General features: G+C 35.6%; 3 protein-coding genes across 4 annotated transcripts; 1 reads left to right on the top strand and 2 right to left on the bottom strand.

The window, feature by feature from the left end:
- Positions 1–512: 512 nt before the first annotated feature.
- LOC115450405 lies at positions 513–5,830 on the bottom strand. The gene is made up of 6 exons (XM_030178416.2): positions 5,688–5,830; positions 5,184–5,264; positions 4,634–4,842; positions 4,186–4,371; positions 3,511–3,682; positions 513–3,322 (listed from the first exon to the last, which is right to left on the bottom strand). The coding sequence occupies exons 2-6, from the start codon at positions 5,262–5,264 to the stop codon at positions 1,826–1,828; spliced, it is 2,145 nt and encodes a 714-aa protein (XP_030034276.2). The 5' UTR covers positions 5,688–5,830; the 3' UTR covers positions 513–1,825.
- A 785-nt stretch (positions 5,831–6,615) lies between these two features.
- LOC115450407 (serine hydrolase-like protein 2) lies at positions 6,616–12,403 on the bottom strand. Its single transcript, XM_037443507.1, has 7 exons — positions 12,092–12,403; positions 10,886–11,002; positions 10,514–10,666; positions 9,966–10,065; positions 9,598–9,685; positions 9,340–9,437; positions 6,616–8,561 (listed from the first exon to the last, which is right to left on the bottom strand). Exons 1-7 carry the CDS (start codon positions 12,144–12,146, stop codon positions 8,252–8,254), a joined length of 921 nt encoding a protein of 306 aa, XP_037299404.1. The 5' UTR covers positions 12,147–12,403; the 3' UTR covers positions 6,616–8,251.
- On the top strand, positions 12,018–19,021 carry LOC115450406 (serine hydrolase-like protein). Of its 2 annotated transcripts, none has more exons than XM_037443506.1 (6): positions 12,018–12,064; positions 16,115–16,185; positions 16,617–16,886; positions 17,242–17,441; positions 18,071–18,168; positions 18,692–18,995. In XM_037443506.1, exons 2-6 carry the CDS (start codon positions 16,119–16,121, stop codon positions 18,984–18,986), a joined length of 930 nt encoding a protein of 309 aa, XP_037299403.1. In that variant the 5' UTR covers positions 12,018–12,064; positions 16,115–16,118; the 3' UTR covers positions 18,987–18,995. The 2 variants fall into 2 exon arrangements, with proteins under 2 accessions (XP_037299403.1, XP_030034277.2); XM_030178417.2 differs by lacking the exon at positions 12,018–12,064 and adding an exon at positions 14,926–14,975 and having other exon boundaries at positions 18,692–19,021.
- The last annotated feature ends 517 nt before the right edge of the window (positions 19,022–19,538 follow it).

The raw sequence follows: 19,538 nt of genomic DNA, 5'->3' as shown, positions 1-19,538 counted from the left end.
GCATTATCTACTATTGGTTTGTACTGTTTACTTAAAACATCATGTCAGGCATACATTCCCAATTCCGGGCTAATAACAAACAACCTATATTATTTTCCATGATCCGGCATTCCAACCAGAGACCTCAATCCGATAGACATACCACACAGGCCATACAAAACGTCACCGACGCAGACATTCACCCAAACCAAATCTTTACTGCGAGAAAATATTTTACTTATAAAACACTACGACCGGTGGATTTTATCCAGTGTGATGAGAAATATAAGAGAAAAAAAGTTTTAAAACGTGCAGAAAATCAGACTGCAAAATTTTTCTCGGCTATAATTAGTTTAGACTCGCCTTTGATTACGAGTATATAATGTACTGTCGTGTTACATTGTTTTTGTCATAACGGTGACCTGTTCCAATAAATATGATGAGCGATTAATTATCAATTAAATATAATTGCATGTGAGCGATGTGTCTTTATAATCGTGCACTCTAGAATGATATTCAAAGAAACAAACAGCGAAAATCAAATCACTTTATTGTCTAATATAAAAAAATAATAATTAAAATTTACGAAATGAATCACAGATATTAATAATTTTAATTACCGTGGTATTAATATATAAAATTGTTTCAAACTGTCTAATATTCGTACTAACGACATAAGTTTACGATTTTTTTTCCTTTTTTAATACTGATAAACAACACAACCTTTAAAATTTTATACTTCGTGAACCAATGGAATTATGAACAACTATAATAGACATATTAAAAATACGATGAAAAAAATATTTTCGGAAATGATTAAAATGTCCATCCAATACACATTGAACCAGCACAACGGATTATAACCATTTTTAATCACGCTTTCAGGATATTTTTGCTTATCCTGGCCCAATCTGGATTGGTAAATAGATTTCAAATTAAATGCCAGTTTAATGTCAGAATGCACTTACAAGGTAACCGTGGTGATCTGATTTGACTTACGATCAATGGCCGAAGTTAATACAAGGCACGTGGTGTAACAAAAAAATAATGACGTATATAATTGCAAGATTATCGTGGGCGCCTTCAATGACTAGCGGGCAGAAGACATGGGGGATAAGTTTAAGTAGATTTTATATGTATGCTCACACCTCAGACTCATGACAATTTACTCACGTTATAATGGGTAGGTATTCTTAAGAGATCAGGTCATGAGGGAAAGTCAAATTAGTTTTGTAAATGATTATGTTTTTATATTCCTTTTGACGTGTAAGCTGTTAGGACTAGAAATATCGATAGAGTGAGAACTCAATCGACATCGATATATAAAAATAATGACCTTGAAGTATCGATACTTACTCTGCAGTCCTGTCTCGTCCTGGACCTCAGTGAGCGCTTGGAATAAAATTTACTAGATGTTTCATGTTTTAAAACAAATATGAGCCAATAGAACTGAGATGTAAGCAGTCTGGAGTTATAGAAATGCAATTATGAAACCAATGTCCTGTCGTTTGATATAGGTAGAGTCTAAGATTGTTAACTTATCAGTCGCAATCAATGGATTCCTAGGGAGAAAGGGGAGAGGCTTTGATATATACGCGCTCGCTGTGCAGTGACAGGATACTAAGTGGAATATTATTATACTTGTCTATGACTATATACTAGAGGTGTAACAAAACTCACACATGACTTAATACGGCATTTCGACACGAATAAATCTCACGCAATCGACAATGCCACGCCTCCTTATAAATGGTAAAAAAATACAAGTGTACTGCGCACTCTGAGGAATTAAATGTTAAATCTCTTATTGTCTACATGTACTGCTGATAATCTTCACCAAACCAATCTACGCGTCTTCGTCATTCCCGCTGTCTGTGGACACCTCCCCATCACCCATAAACACCTCCTCCTGCGCCATATTGGGCCTCTGAGCTTTGCTGTTGATCTGCAAAACAGAGGCCATAGCCAAGCCCGTCCCGAAGCTATACTCTATGGGACGCAGACTCTCATCCCCGTTGTCTATGACGCGTTTGGTCACAGGGTGTTTCTTCCGCCATACTGCTCTGGTCTTGCGCGCGTCGTTCAAGACTTGATGGAATTCGAAATCGCTTTCCGAAGACGATGATAGTTCTAGATCTTTCTTACTGACTTTGAAACTTAATTCGTTGGTCGCTTGGTTAGTTGCCGTGTTCGCTGCAGACGCCTCCACGTCACTCAGACCTTCAGAGAGGCCGCTGGAGTCTAACTGATTTGAAGTCACTATTTTCTTACGCCATCTCACTACAGCTATTTGCCTCTGATTAGTATAAAATGTTATTAGTTTACTCTTAACGTTAAGTTTTGCGTTCGCTTCGTACACGTCGCCCGGGATGTCAGTCTCGCTTGCGTATTTCTCTATTTTGAGTACATATTTTTTGGTTTTCAAATGTTTTCGTGTCCTAATTTTGTAGTGGCGGAATAACTTCTTTTTAGGAACTTTTCTTTCTAATTTAGGTAGATAACCTTTTTTTTCTACAAACTCTTCGAATTTAATCTGTCTTGGGAAGTCTGGTATGTCTTTGAGGCCAGGCATAGTTTTGGTCAGGGCTTGCCTTTCTCTCTCCCTCATCAGGTCTTCGCGTTTACCTAATTTTCTTTTTAACTCTGTCAGAACAATTTTTGTGGTCTCCCGTTCCTGTTTTCCGGGCGCAGTTGTGACGTCACCGGGACTCTGTGCCGGAGCATCGTCGTCAGTTTTAACGAAATAAAACACCTCGTCTTTACTTTCTGGCACGCGATCATCAATTTTTACAATCGGCGAATTATCTTCCACTATTTCAACGTCCTCTCGAGGCTTTTCATCTACTTTCCCGCGTAACTTCTTAAGCCGTATTTGAGAGCTTTGTAAAGTCGCGAGACATTTCGTCACGTCGTCAATCAAGTCCTCTATATCCTTGTTCAGTATCTCCAGATCTAAGTTTTGGTTGTTGAGTGCGCAGGAGTCTAAGAATATATCTAAATTGTTGCCCTTCTGCAGCGCTAGTTTCAGTTCTAGACAGGCCCGCGCGACGCCAGTGTGTACATCAGAACAGAGCCAGGCCTTGTTGACAGCCGTTCCCAACTTCTTATTGTCATCGACCTCCTTATTTCCCGAGTTCTTGAGCAGCCGGTACATGCGCTCCAGAGCTTCGTAGTTTTGTCTGAACTCTTCGACGAGGTGCTGTATGAGCACGGTGTGGATCCAGTATATCCGCTCGTTGTGGTTCTTGTACAGCTTGCGCGCGTGGGGCGAGGGCACGTAGTGCGCCATCGCGATGTGCTTCAACAACGTCGACTGCACCACCAGGAATGCGTGGTGGATTTTCTGTAATAATGTAAATAGTGACGAGATTTTTTTTAGGTATATTTAACATTAATCGTTTCAGTTTGAAGTTTGTTAGTCATTTGTGTCCTATTTAGTATCAAAATTCTAAATTTGATTTTATAATTTCTGAGATTACTTCTTTGCAAATTTCTCGCAGCAGTTTGAACTCTAAGGCTATGTTATCTCACCATTAAGTTATCGGTGTTGTCCCTGGCGACGGCGTCCCAGGCGACGTCCGCGTGCAGCCAGGGCGCGTTGCCGAGCAGCGCCGAGGACGCGCGCGACATCAGGATGGACAGCTCGCTCTGCTGCCGGCACAGCAGCGTGTGCGTCGACTCGATTATTGATGTTAGCGATCCGCTACAATACGAAAACGATACTTTTGTTATTGCCTTAGTACGAGAAAGTGGTTCGCCTGATAGTGAGCAGCATCTGCCGCCCACGGACTCTGCAATGCCAGAGCCTAGGCGTTGTTAACCGGGAGGTGAGCACTATTTTTAAGCCTCGTTTAAACAAGGACAATTCATTGTACTCGGGGAACACCAATACAGGGAGTTTATTCCAAAGATTATACATGCGAGTTAGGAAGGTACGATGAAAACATATAAAATGTAATTTATTAAAACTATTAAATAAATAATATTAAATATATGTTTGTGTAGCGAAAGTGGTAGGTAGAAATACACATTGTGCACTTATGATTTGTAAAAGTTATATTCATTCTATCAACATCAACTCAACCAATATATATATATTGCCATATTATCTAAGAATCTAATGTCAGACCTCATTCTTAGGTTTCCTCGTTGTTTGTTTACCCTCCCACCAAAACTGAAATAAAAAAATATGGAACGCCCACTCACAGCTGCGCGTGTAGAGCGGCGTACTCCTTGAGACAGGCAGCAGCGCGCCTCGCTAGCGCCAGGTAGTCGCGCATCACGTGCAGCAGCGCCGCCAGCCGGCCGCGGCACAGCGCACGCGCGCCCGCCCGCACCGCCGCCGGCAGCGACGCGTAAACGCACACCTGTGCCGCTGCTACACGGCTTACACTGAAATTCAAATAATAGAACACATAAATATAATTAATGATGCTTGACAAAATTACCTGGAGAATGGTAACTTCAATTTTTAAATTATGTAAACATAATCTGACACTGCGTTATAGTACTATTAGTGCAATCTAATTCTATTTGTAAGGATACTTATGTATTACCACAAAAAAATTACCGTCACATAACAGAAATGTAATGCATGCAAATTGGTTATGCAAAATATATTTAATAATTATGTACAACATAAGATGACATTTACCTCCTCGGAGGGAATAGGAACACAACTCCACCTAACACTGCAGTGGCGAGTACAGCCTCCCCTCTGGTGAACCAGCCGCTCTTCCCACCACCGGCCGCAAGCCAGACCTCCTCCTGCGATGGGGCCTCTTGTTCCACCTCAATGCTGTCCTCTCGGAACAGCAACCCACTCTCCAGAATGGAGATTATATGCTCACGGCTGTATATTAGCTATAATGCAATGTCAGTTAAGATTGTATTTCAAATATATATCATATTGTTATATCTGATATTGTTTGGAGTTTAGGATATTATGGGGGGGGGGGTTCGATAGGGCGATCTGGAAATCTTTTTGGGGGAGGCCCATGTTCAACATGTAGTTCCTGCAGCTGATGATGATGATGATGAAGATATTATACTTAGTAATTATGGTTTTTCCTGCAATGTACTATTATCATTATGAAAATATAAAATACAAATTTAGGATCAAGGTAGACTGAAAGGTCTATTTGAAAATTTGAATAATAATAGAGAATTGGCATGAAAAATGTTTTTAAAATAATATTAGTTACCATATTAGGCCTAAATTTGATCGCAAACCATCGCCGCGACAGCAATGGCGGAGTGAAATCTTGTTTCATGAATAGTGCCATCTGAAAATTAATAATAATAATTTAATTATATAAATATTATCAAGTTATATTTTTGTTTATTGCCAATCCGCTTTAGGCTATCATGGTGGACCAAGAACTAAACCCTCTAAATTGAAGAACAGTAATTGCTGTATTGATTGTAATAATAATAGCTAAGGTAAAAATTTGCAAATAAAAGTCATGAAATGTTAGTAGTAGTAATGCTCTGTTACAAAACAAAGGCACAATGGCCTAGAATCAACACAATAAGCTTAATGTGCACTTTATGACTGAATATATACTAAGAAATTATGTGTATTCATTTTTCATTGTTATATTTTTTAAGTAAGAACGAAACCTAACACCGGTTCATAGCGATCAGCTGATCGATGTGTCTTTTTACAACATTTTTGAATTGGACATGTAAAATATATTATTACTCACTTTTTGTAAACTCTAAATATTGTATTGTATATAAATTACCCTGATATTCACATTCTTATTTATTATTTATCGATAAAATATCTGGACTCTTGCTTCCACTGACATAGGTGACATTAATGGTCACGTTTACAAAGAAAACTTGGGAGGTGTTTGAATAACTATTGCAACTATTATTTTCGTAAATCCTCAATAATATTTTTGTGCTCATTTATATTTACTAATCAAAAGAGCTATCATTTTTTTTTATAAAGTATGCAATTGGATCATTTTTTCCTTTTTTTCTAATACTCACAAGTAACAATAATTATTAACGTTTTATTATCACTATATATTAGTTTTATTCATTAAATAAAATATTATTTTAATTTATTTGTATGGCGTATGTACCTATAGTCCGCGCGCTAGCTCCGAGAAAAAAAAGATTGAGGAATGGCGCGGGTTTGTACCACGCCCAAACGCCCCAGTATGATGCCATCCAGTCATATTCTCAATATTAGTGTTGGCGTAACGAGAGAATACATCAAGATCGATGTCGAACAATTTATTTCATTTTGAATTTTAAATTTTACGCACTACTACAACCCCTAGTGTTAATTCCCTATTCCACATTTTTTTCTATAGATTAACTGAATGGCCATTGGTTGTAACCACAGAATACCGAATATACGCAAATTAATCAATTTTTATTCCAAGTCAGTACAAAACTCTTAATAATATTTTATTTTGCAAAGAATTTATAACACCGTCTAACTTTACCAAAATAAATTCTTTAAAAATTCACTATGTATTGTAAAGGATGGTGCACATTGAAAGCGCAATAGAATATTTATCTTTTAGCAGGGTTTTCTTAAAAAGCACTTTTACACGCAATTTTCAAACTCTGCTACAAATTGTTTTTTAAGAGTTAGATAATAATAAAACCACAACATAATATCCATAACATTCTTTATTCACTGTCACCCAAATATCTTTACACATCACAACAAAAATACCCATCATATTTCATAAATATTCCGAGCTAAAGAACAGAATAACAACAAATATTTATTGCACCATCACCATATTTCATAAAGTTCAAATGATTAAATTAGGCATGGGTTACAAAAAAAAATTTAAAACAATAATTTTTAACGACAAAACACACCTGCTTTTGATGATATTAAAAAAACAATTGTATACCTGTTTAGATCACAAATAGATCACATAGCATAATTAATTAAACTTTGTGACTTTTATATTGTTGAATATTTTTAATTTATTAAATATGGATTGTAGACTAGAGAAACGGGCAGTAATCATATTTATAAACGATAACGTAGGTCACACTTTTTAGAGTAAAAAAATTGTTCTATAAAATTTAATTTAATAGTAGATTGTTCGCATAAAGGCGCCCGATTAAATAAATAATCTGCATTAATAATGGAAATTAAATGTCACTGCGGTATAATCGCCCCTGTATCATAACATTATTATGTACAGTCAACCCTAAAATAATGTATACGCGGATACAGACTAAAGTATGAATTACACGGTATATGGAACATTTTCTCGTCGACATATATATTAATTTAGGATTGATTATACTTACAGGTTATTACAGCTTTGTCTTATGAATTTTAAATGAAGTACACATTCTCAAGTGGAGCATTTCGCCGTATCGTGTACAATTTTCAGACTCCGAGCTGATAATGAGTAGAAAAACCAGAGACCCCAGTACTGCAGCCGTACAGTATTACAATTACGCCACTGAGGCAGGCACAGATTAAACGAAGTATGTCTAAAGAAAACATAATACTATTTATAAAAAGACATCTGCACCAAATTGATAGTTTGCAACTATAAACGATTTTTTTTGTGTTCATTGTGGCTGATTTTAATGAATCAATGCAACAATGTTTAAATATTTCATTTAACGCACCATTTATGTAATTCTATGGTAAATAGCACATTTTAGAGACGAAATATCAAAAAAATGTATTAATTACTACATCACTACAACATGAAAATTCACAAATTATCAATTCATAGAATCTAAAACATTGCTCAAAATGTTGTAGAATATAAAAACAAAGTTTAGTTTTATTACATTCTTTTGTAGAAAATAGGGGAAGTGTTTTATACTCTTGACAAAAAGAAACTTCATAAGTCATCATTTTGTGTGAATATTGTAACTTCCCAAATATACTTGTTCTCAACATCACATATATAAGTACAAATGCAATATAGAATGTATTTTATTTTACAAAAATCATTGATTTATTGCTTTTCATTTCATCTATTAGAATGTATATTTGGTTTGGAGTTATCTCTGCGAGACACAGGTCTTCTATTACGTACAGGCACTTATCGGTTTGGAAGCCAAACCCTTTACATAAATACTTTTTACAGTCACCATTGACAAGTCAACTCTATTGATATCTTTTGTTCATATATGTCATAACAAAATTCGTTTTTTTTTAAAACATATTGTAAAAAATAATAAGTATCTGTTTATATTTTGAATACAATAACATACAATTCTGTACCATGTCGACTTGTTCCATCACTATATTTCCACTTAATCATCACAACTTAGCCTTGGAGTCGAGAGCCTCGATCCCCCCGGTGAGGAAAGCGGCGACGTGTGGGGCGAGACGGTGCGGCGCGATCACGTGCACGTCATGGTTGCCGGCGACGGTGCGCACGCGGCAGTTGCGCGCCGGATACGACGCCTCCTCCTGAAGGAACGATGTGTTGCGGAACAGACCCTTAGATACAGACTCGTCGGCGAGTATGACCAGCATCGGGGTCGACACCGCCGTGTATATTTTTCGGATGTGGTTTATCGACAGCGGAGTTATTTGCACGAGTCGGATGCGTTGATCGTACGTGTATCTGAAATACAATAATATTTTGTTAATACACATGAAGCTGAATGAGTCATAATCTATACTTATAATAAATCTGTAGAGAGGTCAATTCTGTACATGAAATATATTACCAAAATAACTATCTTACAACTATCTTACTATACTAGGGGGTGATTAGGGATCGATACTGATGCCAAAAATGCAATTAGTAAAATTTTTGTCTGTCTGTCTATCAAAAACTACTCGGATTTTAACGAAACTTTGTACAATTATTTTTTTATACCCCTGAGCTGGTTATAGTATACTTTTCATCACGCTACAATTAATAGGAGCAGAGCAGTGAAGGGAAATGTTGGGAAAACGGGAGAAGTTATTCCATTTCTTAAGCTTCTATTTCTTTCTTTCCAAAATCGTCATAGGTTTGCCTATAATATTATAGGAGTTCCTTCGATTTCACCAGGGGCCTTATTCTCTATCCCGCACGTTATTTTGACAGTGCGTAACAAGCACTTAACACAACGCATCATGTTTAGGACTATAGAAATTTGGCTTATAGAATACCATTCCACGCACATTTCTCGAAGATAACATGACACGGCCGCGTTACGCGTTTACACTATCATACAGAATAAGGGCCCAGGATCTCATCAACAGACCCTGACCGGACAATCGGACCACCTGCATACCACCATACATTAAAAAAAACATCCCGACAAAATGAGCACCTCCTCCATTTTTGAAGTCCGAAATCCACGCGGGCGAAGCTGCGGGCGGAAGCTAGTAATAAATATAAGTCTAATTACCGTATCAGCCCTTCCCCGGCGGGCTCGGACCACCTCTCTAACGTGGCTAGCGCCAAATCATCCGGCAAACCGCGTTTCTTCTTTAACGAACTTAAGGCCTGTAAGTCGTTTACAATATTGTTAATGGTTCTTCCCCATTTGTTTAAACACAGTAACAAGCCAAGTCATCAATTTGATTGATCATTTACCGGTCAAGAATTATATATATTGTTTAAAATATCTGCATTTAATCTAAATTTTGTATAGCATTTTCATTACCTCATCTTTAGATATTATGGGCGCAGAGCCTTTAAGCATGTTGTATTTCTCGTAGTTATCGAAAAAGTTTTTGAAATAGTAATTGTACCTGGAAATTAAAAAAAACATCACTTAGTAGCAAAACTTTTATAGATTCTATCTTATCTTAATCCTTCTAGAAGTCTATAGACCTTTGTACCGTCAGCAATAAAAATAGCTTTTTTAGTTTGACTGAAAAGATTTTAGTATATTTCAATGAAGAAAACAAAAACTTATTATTTTAAATTTAGTAACCTATTTTTGTAGCTGACTGTACTTATAACCACACATGTTGAAACTAGGAAGGAAGGTAAGATTTAAAACCCCCCACTACAGTAATAAATACATACCATTTGGGAAAGTCTTCAGGCTCTATTGCATAGAAGTTGATTGGATCCAAGTCTATTAATTTAGACAGTTTGCCCGGATACGAGACATTGTACATTTTACCTGTAAGTATTGAACAAACAGTAGTAAATAGTGATGTAACGAAGGTAATTCTTTTTTAAATCCTTATGGAGGTTTATCATATATTACCATGTCTCATCCATATGTCCGCTTTGGTTGGCGCCTACGCATTTCTCCTCATATTTTTAAAATATTTTTCTAACAAAACCTAAAGTGGAGGCCAGCCTCTGACGAAAGAGTAGAATTTATTACTAAACTGGAATGTTCCAATTTAATTTCATTACACCATTTTAATTGTGACAAAAATAATAACCACAGAAATGTTCAGATATTTAAAATTGTAATAAATAAATACCGAAATCTTACTTATCTATCAGAGGTTTTACATTGTTAGTTGTGTTACATTTTACATGGCGAAATTTTTTAACCAACTGTTTAAAAAATCCAACAAAAACAAAACATCGACTTTAATGGGTGTGCCATGACTTACCGAGTGCGGCGCCCAACGAGTGCCCAATGAAGACGAACGTCTCCCACCTGAAGTGCTTGGTGACCGCTTCCACCGAGTACACCAGGTCACAAGCACTGAACATCAGCCCAGGCGGGTAGCGGTCCGACTTGCCGCTCCCTGGCAAGTCTATACCTGGTGATAGATAATGCTTGTCATATCATTGATACAGAAATTAGAATTTACCTATTTATGGAATTTAAATTATATCATAACATTGTTGCTGGTGGTAGTATCCTGAGAAACACTCATATTTGTAATTGAGATATTGCTATAATCTCGCTTCTGTCATGCGAGAAACTAATTTACTGTAAACAGGCTGTAACATTGTTGAACATAAAGGTGAGTGCATACCTATGTAATAAAAGTTCCTGGGCAGACATTGGACTAGAGGACGGAAGCTGACGCCGGAATCCACGGCGCCGTGGCACAGCAGCACTGGCGGGTCCTGGCTGCTGCCCCATGCTATCACTGTGAACATGTAACAACATGGTGAAACAAATACGAAACAGTGTTTTTGACTCGTGCAATATATATATACCTTAAACATAATTATATTGTATTACAAATGTTTGCATGCGGCTTCATACACATTAAAGTTTTTGTGGGATATACATTCTGCTATAAATTTTCCAGGATTAAAAATTAGCTTATGTCCTTCCTGATATCGAAAACTAACTCCATACCAAATTTTATTGAAATCCATTAGGTGGTTTTTAAGTTTATCACATTTAGACAAACAGACAGATGGAGGACAGGTAGAATGACTTCGTTTTACAATATGTAAGAATAAGATTTTATATTCAATTGTGTGTGAGTAAATAATAAAACTGAATTCCTCCTAGTGGAATTTTGGCCATGGCGGCCAATCTCAACAGAGATCAGCCAGGTATGCAGAATATATTATAGTGCACAAGTGTGTGCGCAATACACATGTAAGAGGGAGGGACTAATTATTTACTTGTAGATTGAGTCCTTTCTTACCTATCTTTAATTATAGGGTCCTAGGTTCTAGTATGGGAATATTAGCAAGTTATTTTTTTTTATTTCTCAAAAGGAGCTCTGGAAGTATTGATTAAAAGAGTCACTAATGGAAAATAACATAGTCCAAAGTTTATTTCAGTTACAGTGTGTACTTTGTTTTGGAACAAACTTTCACAAACAAAATCTAGTGTTATTATGGAAAAGTTTCACAACAAACTTTTACACACTTTTATGTGTGAGTGTTTGTTATACATATATACTACGACAAAATAAATCCTCAAAAAATGTACTTGCATTACCAAATTAATACAAATTGAATTGATCCTTGTAGCTAAAAAGGTTGTACTATCATTTTTAAATAAATTTATTAGTAAATATATGCGCACAAAAACACAGTATTATTACCTGTATAAATTCTTACGTTACTTTTAAATAATGCTTGTGTCCTTGGTTTACGTCATACATCATAAAATGATAAACAATTAGTTAACCAAGTAAATCAAGATCAAAGGTCAGTTTCGCTTCGAATTTGCGACTATTAAGAAGTTTGTAAGTGTTTATTTGTATTTTACTTACCGCACATCCTGCCCCAGGGTACTTCTATATACCATTCATTTTCTAATAAACTCATAATGTATTATTAATATTGTTAACTTAATATTTTAAAATTTATCACAGATTGTGGCATTAAGGTTATTATATTTTTTTTTCAAATAATATTGTAGCTTTTATGAATTTACATAGTTTAATTTATATAATGCACGATTATTAAACATAAACTTCGTAGCTGCTATAATTTAATATACAAAATAAAAAATATTGAAACAATAATATTTAGGAAGTGTCAAACAATAGTGATGGCTGTACAGTTTACAAAATTATGTGATATAGGACTGAACGTTATAACGTATAACTATAGAGCGTTATGGAAACATCGATTTACCTCATAATGAATAGAGCGTATACGACATTACTCTCTTTTCGTTATGAATATAATGAACGTAAAATGTATACTTATATCACATAACTATCTAAATTTCTATAATGACAAGTAGTCACGATAGATAACGAAAACGGGTCGTTATGAGTCCATAACGACCCGTTTTCGTTATCTATGGTGACAAAATAACTATTTCTTTCACTCGTTGCCACTACGGCCTACCAAGAAACGTATACGCTGGAGACGTTTAGTCAGCACGTTATTATTTATTTGTCAATTATGAAAGTGATTTCTTCATAATATATTAGCAAATTATATTGAAATACCACAATAATGACCTAGATAATTATCCTACTGATTAGTCTAATTTTACATATAATAAGTACTTATTTATTTTACATTCAGTTTATTTATTCAGATGGCAGTCCTTTAGGTATTTATTTAGAATATTTAATATTATGTCTTTTTTGATTATTTGTTGTATGTTGTCAGTGTTTGTACAAAGTTAGAGAAAGCACAGAAAATCATTTAATGTTTTTCCGTATTTCTCTTTAAAAAAATCTTCTATCGACTATTCCGGCTCAAATACACTTCTCTTTACTAGTAAAATATCGCGAATTATCTTAAGCTATCTTCTAATCTTATCTATAATACATAAAATATTACGTAGGTATATAAGCACTTATCTATATTATGTCAGACAATTTAGATACCTACTTTCTGTATAATCTGTGATAAAATGAATTTATAATATTAACGGAATTGAATATCACCTAGGTTTATAAAGAAACCTGTTCGAAGAACATAAGTCCACTAAAAAAAGCAATAGTTTCCACTTAACAAATAGAACGATGGGGTAATTATGCTAAAGATGCCCCGCTTTTTGAAATAGATCTTATATTTGACTGATAATTGATAGACTCGTCGTTGAACATCATAATCTTGGTACTTACATAAAAAAGAAACAGGATTTTCCTTATGTACAGCGGATCATAAAAGTAGCTAAACAAATTAAAAACTTCAAGCGTTTCTATATATTGACCTCAATCGAAATATTAGTTTTCTGTATTTAAGACGAACGATTGTTGATAAGGACATAAGTCTAAAGGCGATTTGAAATTTTGAATTTGGTCATCTACTTTTCGGGCGACTATACAAGCCTTAAGAGCATCTATCCGTCTATATTGGGGCAACTGCACTTTTAGATAGGGAGCGATACCTCTGGTTTTTAGTAATCTATACTTAGTGCTTATAAAAAAGTGTTAACTTTCCTCTACTCATAAACAAAAAAAAATACGAGCTTCATAAAACCTTAGCGATCCTGATTTCGCCTTCGACATGTCCCTAGGGATACAATATCAAATCCCGTTTGACTAGCATACACCGATGCGCGGCGCACAGTTCTAATATAGCATTGAACTTATGTGTTTCAAGATAGGTATGTTAGATAATGATTAGGGCATCTATGCTTGCAAGGACTCTATACCTCAATCCCTATAAATATATAATAACACTACTGAAAGGGATTAGGCCTAAGTCCACCACCCTGGCCGAGTGCGGACTTCAGACACCTTCATAATTCCTATAGGGATCTTTTCAAGTGTGCTGGTTTCCTCACGATATTTCCTTCACCGTTAAAGGAAGCGATAATTCACAAAGAATACACACATAATTTTAGAAAAGTCAGAGGTGTGTGCCCTTAGGTTTTGAACCTGCGGACATTCGTCTCGGCAGTCCGTCCCACAACCAACTAAGCTATCGCCGCTTCTCATGCCGTAATCCCAAGCGTACATTATTTCGAGCAGAATGTATATGTACTTATATATTATCAACAATCATTGCAATATCTATCATGAATATTGATTAATTAACAGTTTTAGTTAAGTCTACATGGCACTCCAACACTCTTAAGAAAAGAGATTTGCTATTGATGAGTATCTATTTTGTTTAAATTTACCACATACCAGACAGGGTCAAAGTCTTTCAGAATCTTTATTATTTTATCAATAGCTAAATATCACCTAGACTGACATGAATTTCTTGCGTGAAATTTTGCTGTCATACTTTCAATGACATGGTGTTCCATTTTACAAACATAAATGTAGAATAAGTCTCTGATTTTATTTTACAAAGCTATAGGTATCTTGAAAGCTACAATTTTACGTTTGAACGTAAAAACTAACAAGGAATACACCTATCTAATATGTAAATATAAGTTATTGACCTAAGTGTAGATATTATCACCGATTTGATACCTCGTAGTGTTTCCTAAAAAAATTGCCTTGAAAAGGTAGACAAACATGCCGACAACTAAATTATGCGATAAGAATTAAATATTTCTATGAGGGTTTAAAACTAATGAACTAGTATATATCAATAGATCTTAAAAATTATTAAACTTTTTATTTCCTTTATTTTAAAAACACGCTTTATAACTGACGTCATACAACGAAGGCTGATTTACCGATAAGATAGTAATTGACAAATGAAGCTGCTTCGAACATTATTTCGCGCGACAACGTAAGTAATACATTCATTGTTATTGTTTCAATAGAGTTAAAATGTTATTTTTTATGTTACTGAATGTTTTGATGCTCTGGTTTCCCCCTTAGATGAAATTGTGGTAACCTTAAGTAATAAGTGCTATGGTATAATAATAAAACTGTATTTTGTCTAAAATGAAGACGAATGACAATAAATAATCTCTATTCTAAACTACCAATTAAAATGAACTAGATGGAACGTTGGTAGCAATAGCGTGATAACCGTAATATATTTAGAAATCATTCCCAATTTTTAAAATAAAATTATAAGTAATCCAACATCATATTTCTATAACATGTTATCTTCACATTGGCTGTTTTAACTGTTTTTATAATGTGGATATTGTTTCTTAATTCTTAATTCCGTGCATCGCCTCCTAAAGTATTTGCACAATATAATATAGGTAATTAAATTTACTTCCTACACTTAGAACCAACACATAGACTAAAAGAATATTTTGGTAGTACCTAATTACATAAAATTGTTTTTTTAAAGAAATTATTCGTAAATCTGTACATAATATATTCCGTAACTCGCGCACCGCCGAGTATGGAATCGAATAGCTCAAAACCGTTGGCTCGGGGTTGGGATTAAATAATCTACCTCTACACAAAACGCAGCATTAATTTTAGAACACATTATAGGTTTTCTGTGAGACAGTCTGCCGATTTATGCTATAGACTATAGTGTTGAAGTTACCGCTTGGCATGACTCTACCAAAATGATTTTTATTTTTGTTATCCAATTATATAGATTTTTATTGCTTAATTAAAAGGTCCCTAACATTTTACTTTTAAATATGTAATTTTTTCTATAACTATAGCACAGGTCTTTGAGTTTTAGACGTACGCGAAGTAAATAAAAAATATACGCTTTTTATTTATTTATTTAATTAACTATACCAGAAAGTACCTGCGTTAATTCGATTTACACATGCTAACGCCTATACAGACGTGATGATGATGTGGATGTATGCATAACTCCAAAGGGTGAGGTAGAACCTTCCCAAACTTCACCTAGTTTAAACCAATGACTTGCTAGGAATCCAATCTGACGCCAAACCTCACAATTTTTTTGGTTGAATTGTTCATTTTACACATAATGTTTCTTTCCAGCACAATGAAGTCAAACATGCGGTTACCAGAGAATGAGGTGTCAGTAAAAGCGCCGTGGGGCAACATAGCAGGTAACTTCAACCACTGTTTATCGTATAGGTACCTACTCTTTTTTTCGCTGGTGGTAGGATATATTTTATATACGCCCGGATAGCGACCACGGTACAAAAGGTGATAAAACCCGTTATCAATTGAGTGGTAATTATCTCTAGTCAGACGACATTCTTTTAGACTCCACTCCACTTACCATCAGGTGCAGCGGCGTCACTTTACCAAGCTCGTATGTAAAATAGTGGCCCATGTAAGTGTGTCGCGTTCCGGGATCAGCCTGTATATATCCGGGTCCAACAGGCCGCCATAATTGTGTCGACTGCCGAGGAGCAATCATCTTTCGTCAGTCGACATTCTGTTAGAACTTAGAGCCCTCTTATCATTAGATGCAGCGGGGTCACTTTGTGTTGTATGTATAAAAAAATATTATGAAAATATGTTTTCTTTTTAGGGTTAACATGGGGCAGCCCGTCAAACCCGCCAGTCCTTCTCTGCCACGGGAAGTTAGACGCGAGTTCAGGGTTCCGTCCATTGGTCTCGCTCCTGCCGGAATGTTTCTACTACGTTGCAATAGACCTCCCGGGTAATGGCCGATCCGACCATTTCCCGCGTGGTGTCCGATACACTGTTATTGATTTTGTTCCAACCATCCTCAAAGTCGTGGAACACTTCAAGTGGGACAATTTTATTTATATTGGTCATTCGCTTGGAGTCCCTATTGGTGAGATTATTGTTAAATTATAATTTATTAGTATGAAGGGACGGTCTAGGTGGCGTATTACGGTACGACTGCAGTACTGAGGTCACGGGTTCGATCCCGGGCCCGGAAAAGCGATATTGTGTTTTACTACTCAGTATCAATCCGGAATTCATTTGTGGTCAATATGGCGGCAGGCGTGTCCCCTATCATATCATGGGATACGATACTTATGATTTTTTTACAAGATAAGAAGTATGTTACAGTATAGTGGCGTCTATCAGATTCATTAAAATTATGCAGCATGCACCTAATACAGCATGCGCTTTTTGCGACATTTTTTAATTACTGGATAAACGGAGATATTTTGGTATTCCAGGCAAGTTCTTCAACATAGCGTACCCGGATTATATAACGCGCATGGTGGAGATTGACCCGGTGCCCGCGCACCACACGTGGCCCACCACGCGACAGGGCATTCAAGACTGGTTCCACGACTACTACGGCTTTTACGACGAAAAAAAATACCGCAAATTCAACAGCGGCCCCGAGACGGCGCCGAAGTACACCAGAGAGAAAGTGAGATATTAAGTAATTTTGTATACTAAATATAAGCAACAAAAATTACTAAGAAAACTTAAGTTGAAATCTTGGATGAGGTACTACAAAAATATGTTCAGAAAGAATTAGGAAGCATAAATGACGTCACCGTCATTATTATACGATAGAGCGAAAGAGATAGCGAGATGTAACAAATTAAATGCGAGAAGTTTTGATGACAACTTTAAAAAATATAGCCTGGCTGTAGCCAGAAGCAGCAGCAGTAATATTTTCTAGGTCAAGTTCTACAGAACCTAGAAGAAGAAAATAAGAAACCTGATTTCGAGGTCCTACTTTTGCTTTTTCATTTTAAAGTATACGTTGTCATTACAAGAAATTAGTTTATTCATCACAACATGGTGCTGTTTTTCTATTTTCCTGATCATACTAGGATATATGCGAAAATATCATGAGTGCATAGAGCAATATGCCGTATAAATAAGTATTATACGCCGCAGTTATTATGATTACCTATTATTACGTGCAGTACAAAGCATTTTCAAGCTTTTGTTTATACCCAGTGTTCATAATTGAACAATAAAGGCGAGTTTCGATTTTTAAATGTTTTTCGTTCCAAATTTAAATTATTTACATTTAACAAATTTCAGGCACAACAATTGATGATGGAAACGCGCGGTCTTACAAAAGAAGCATCAAATAATGTTCTAGAAAGAGTATTAATGCCAGCTGGAGACAGTCTCTACAGGTAAGATAAGGTAGGCCTATTATAAATAGGAGATTTAGTGAAAACTTGCGTGTTTCTTGCCCATTCACAAATTCACGAAATTTGGTACCTATACAGATAGTAGTCCTGGATATATATATACTTTGATACTATAATATGTTAGTGTGACATTTTTCTGTGAAAAGGCCCCCGTGCCGTCGCAGCCCTAAGTAAATGCTAATAATTAGTAAGAATTTTTTTTTAATAAATTGAACCGTCATTAAAAAATACTGAAAACCAAAAAATAATTTAATATGCCTTATATACTAGTTACCAATTTTACAGTAGATGTCTAATTAAAATTAAACCTTGTTTTCGTATATTTGATCATCTATTTATCTAGCTTATAATTTTGATTAGCCGCCGACGACCCGTATGACTGATTAAATAAAAAAAATCCAAATCTATAATTAATAGATGACTAAGTTTTGACGTAACAAACATAAAATTAAAAAATACACGTCCTCTTTTGATTATCAGACTAAATATTTGATTATATTCATAGGTTTACATACGACCAGAGAATGAAAGAAGTGACAGTGCTCCCATTCTCGGGGGAGCTTCTGGGTAAAATCTACACCACGACCACAACGCCTACCTTCTGTGTAGTGGCCCAAGGCATGATCGACGTGGGCTGTTACATCGAAGTACCTTTCGTCATGGATGAGAAGGCATGGCCGAATGGAAACTACTCCTACAAAATCGTAGACGGAGGCCACGACGTTCACATAAACAACCCTGGCTGTATGGCGGACGACATATCCAAGTTTATATTGGCCGAATTTAAATCGAAATTGTAAATATTTAGACGCAATTAAATATTTTTAAGAAAGTTTTCGTTTAATTTTTGCTGTTTACAAATTGACCACACTAATATAGCAGAAGAAATACCCATCCAATGAACTTACCCAAAATAACGGTATCTTGTTTAGAACTTGTTAAAAAAAACCTTAAAGGAGTAACTCTATCTCAGTTTTACATACAAAACTATAAAACTATATTTACAAATCTTCGATTATTTCGAAATAAGGTGTCCTTGCCATGTCGCTTTTGCGCTTAGCAGGGCAGAATAGGGGACCGGCCTATGCTTGATTTTGTACATTATTCTATATGTAATGGTTAATAATACGAAAAAGAAGCACTCCTGCGAAAACCGCATAACAATTGGTTAAAAAATGAGCGAGTAATTGATATTTAAAATATTGTAATGTGCAGAAGTGGGCGCGATGTGGGGATATCGCTTCATCTCTTTTTTTCGCACGCGTCGTAATTCCCGATGACGTCACATGTGGATATTTCGTCTCTTTTCTGTTTCTTGTTAATTACCCCTTCCACCGAAATTCAAAGACTTA

This window comes from Manduca sexta, chromosome 26, assembly GCF_014839805.1.
Source record: "Manduca sexta isolate Smith_Timp_Sample1 chromosome 26, JHU_Msex_v1.0, whole genome shotgun sequence".
Classification (NCBI taxonomy): domain Eukaryota; kingdom Metazoa; phylum Arthropoda; class Insecta; order Lepidoptera; family Sphingidae; genus Manduca; species Manduca sexta.
The sequence above is the reverse complement of the archived record's forward strand: the minus strand, read 5'-3'. Positions and strand labels throughout refer to the sequence as shown.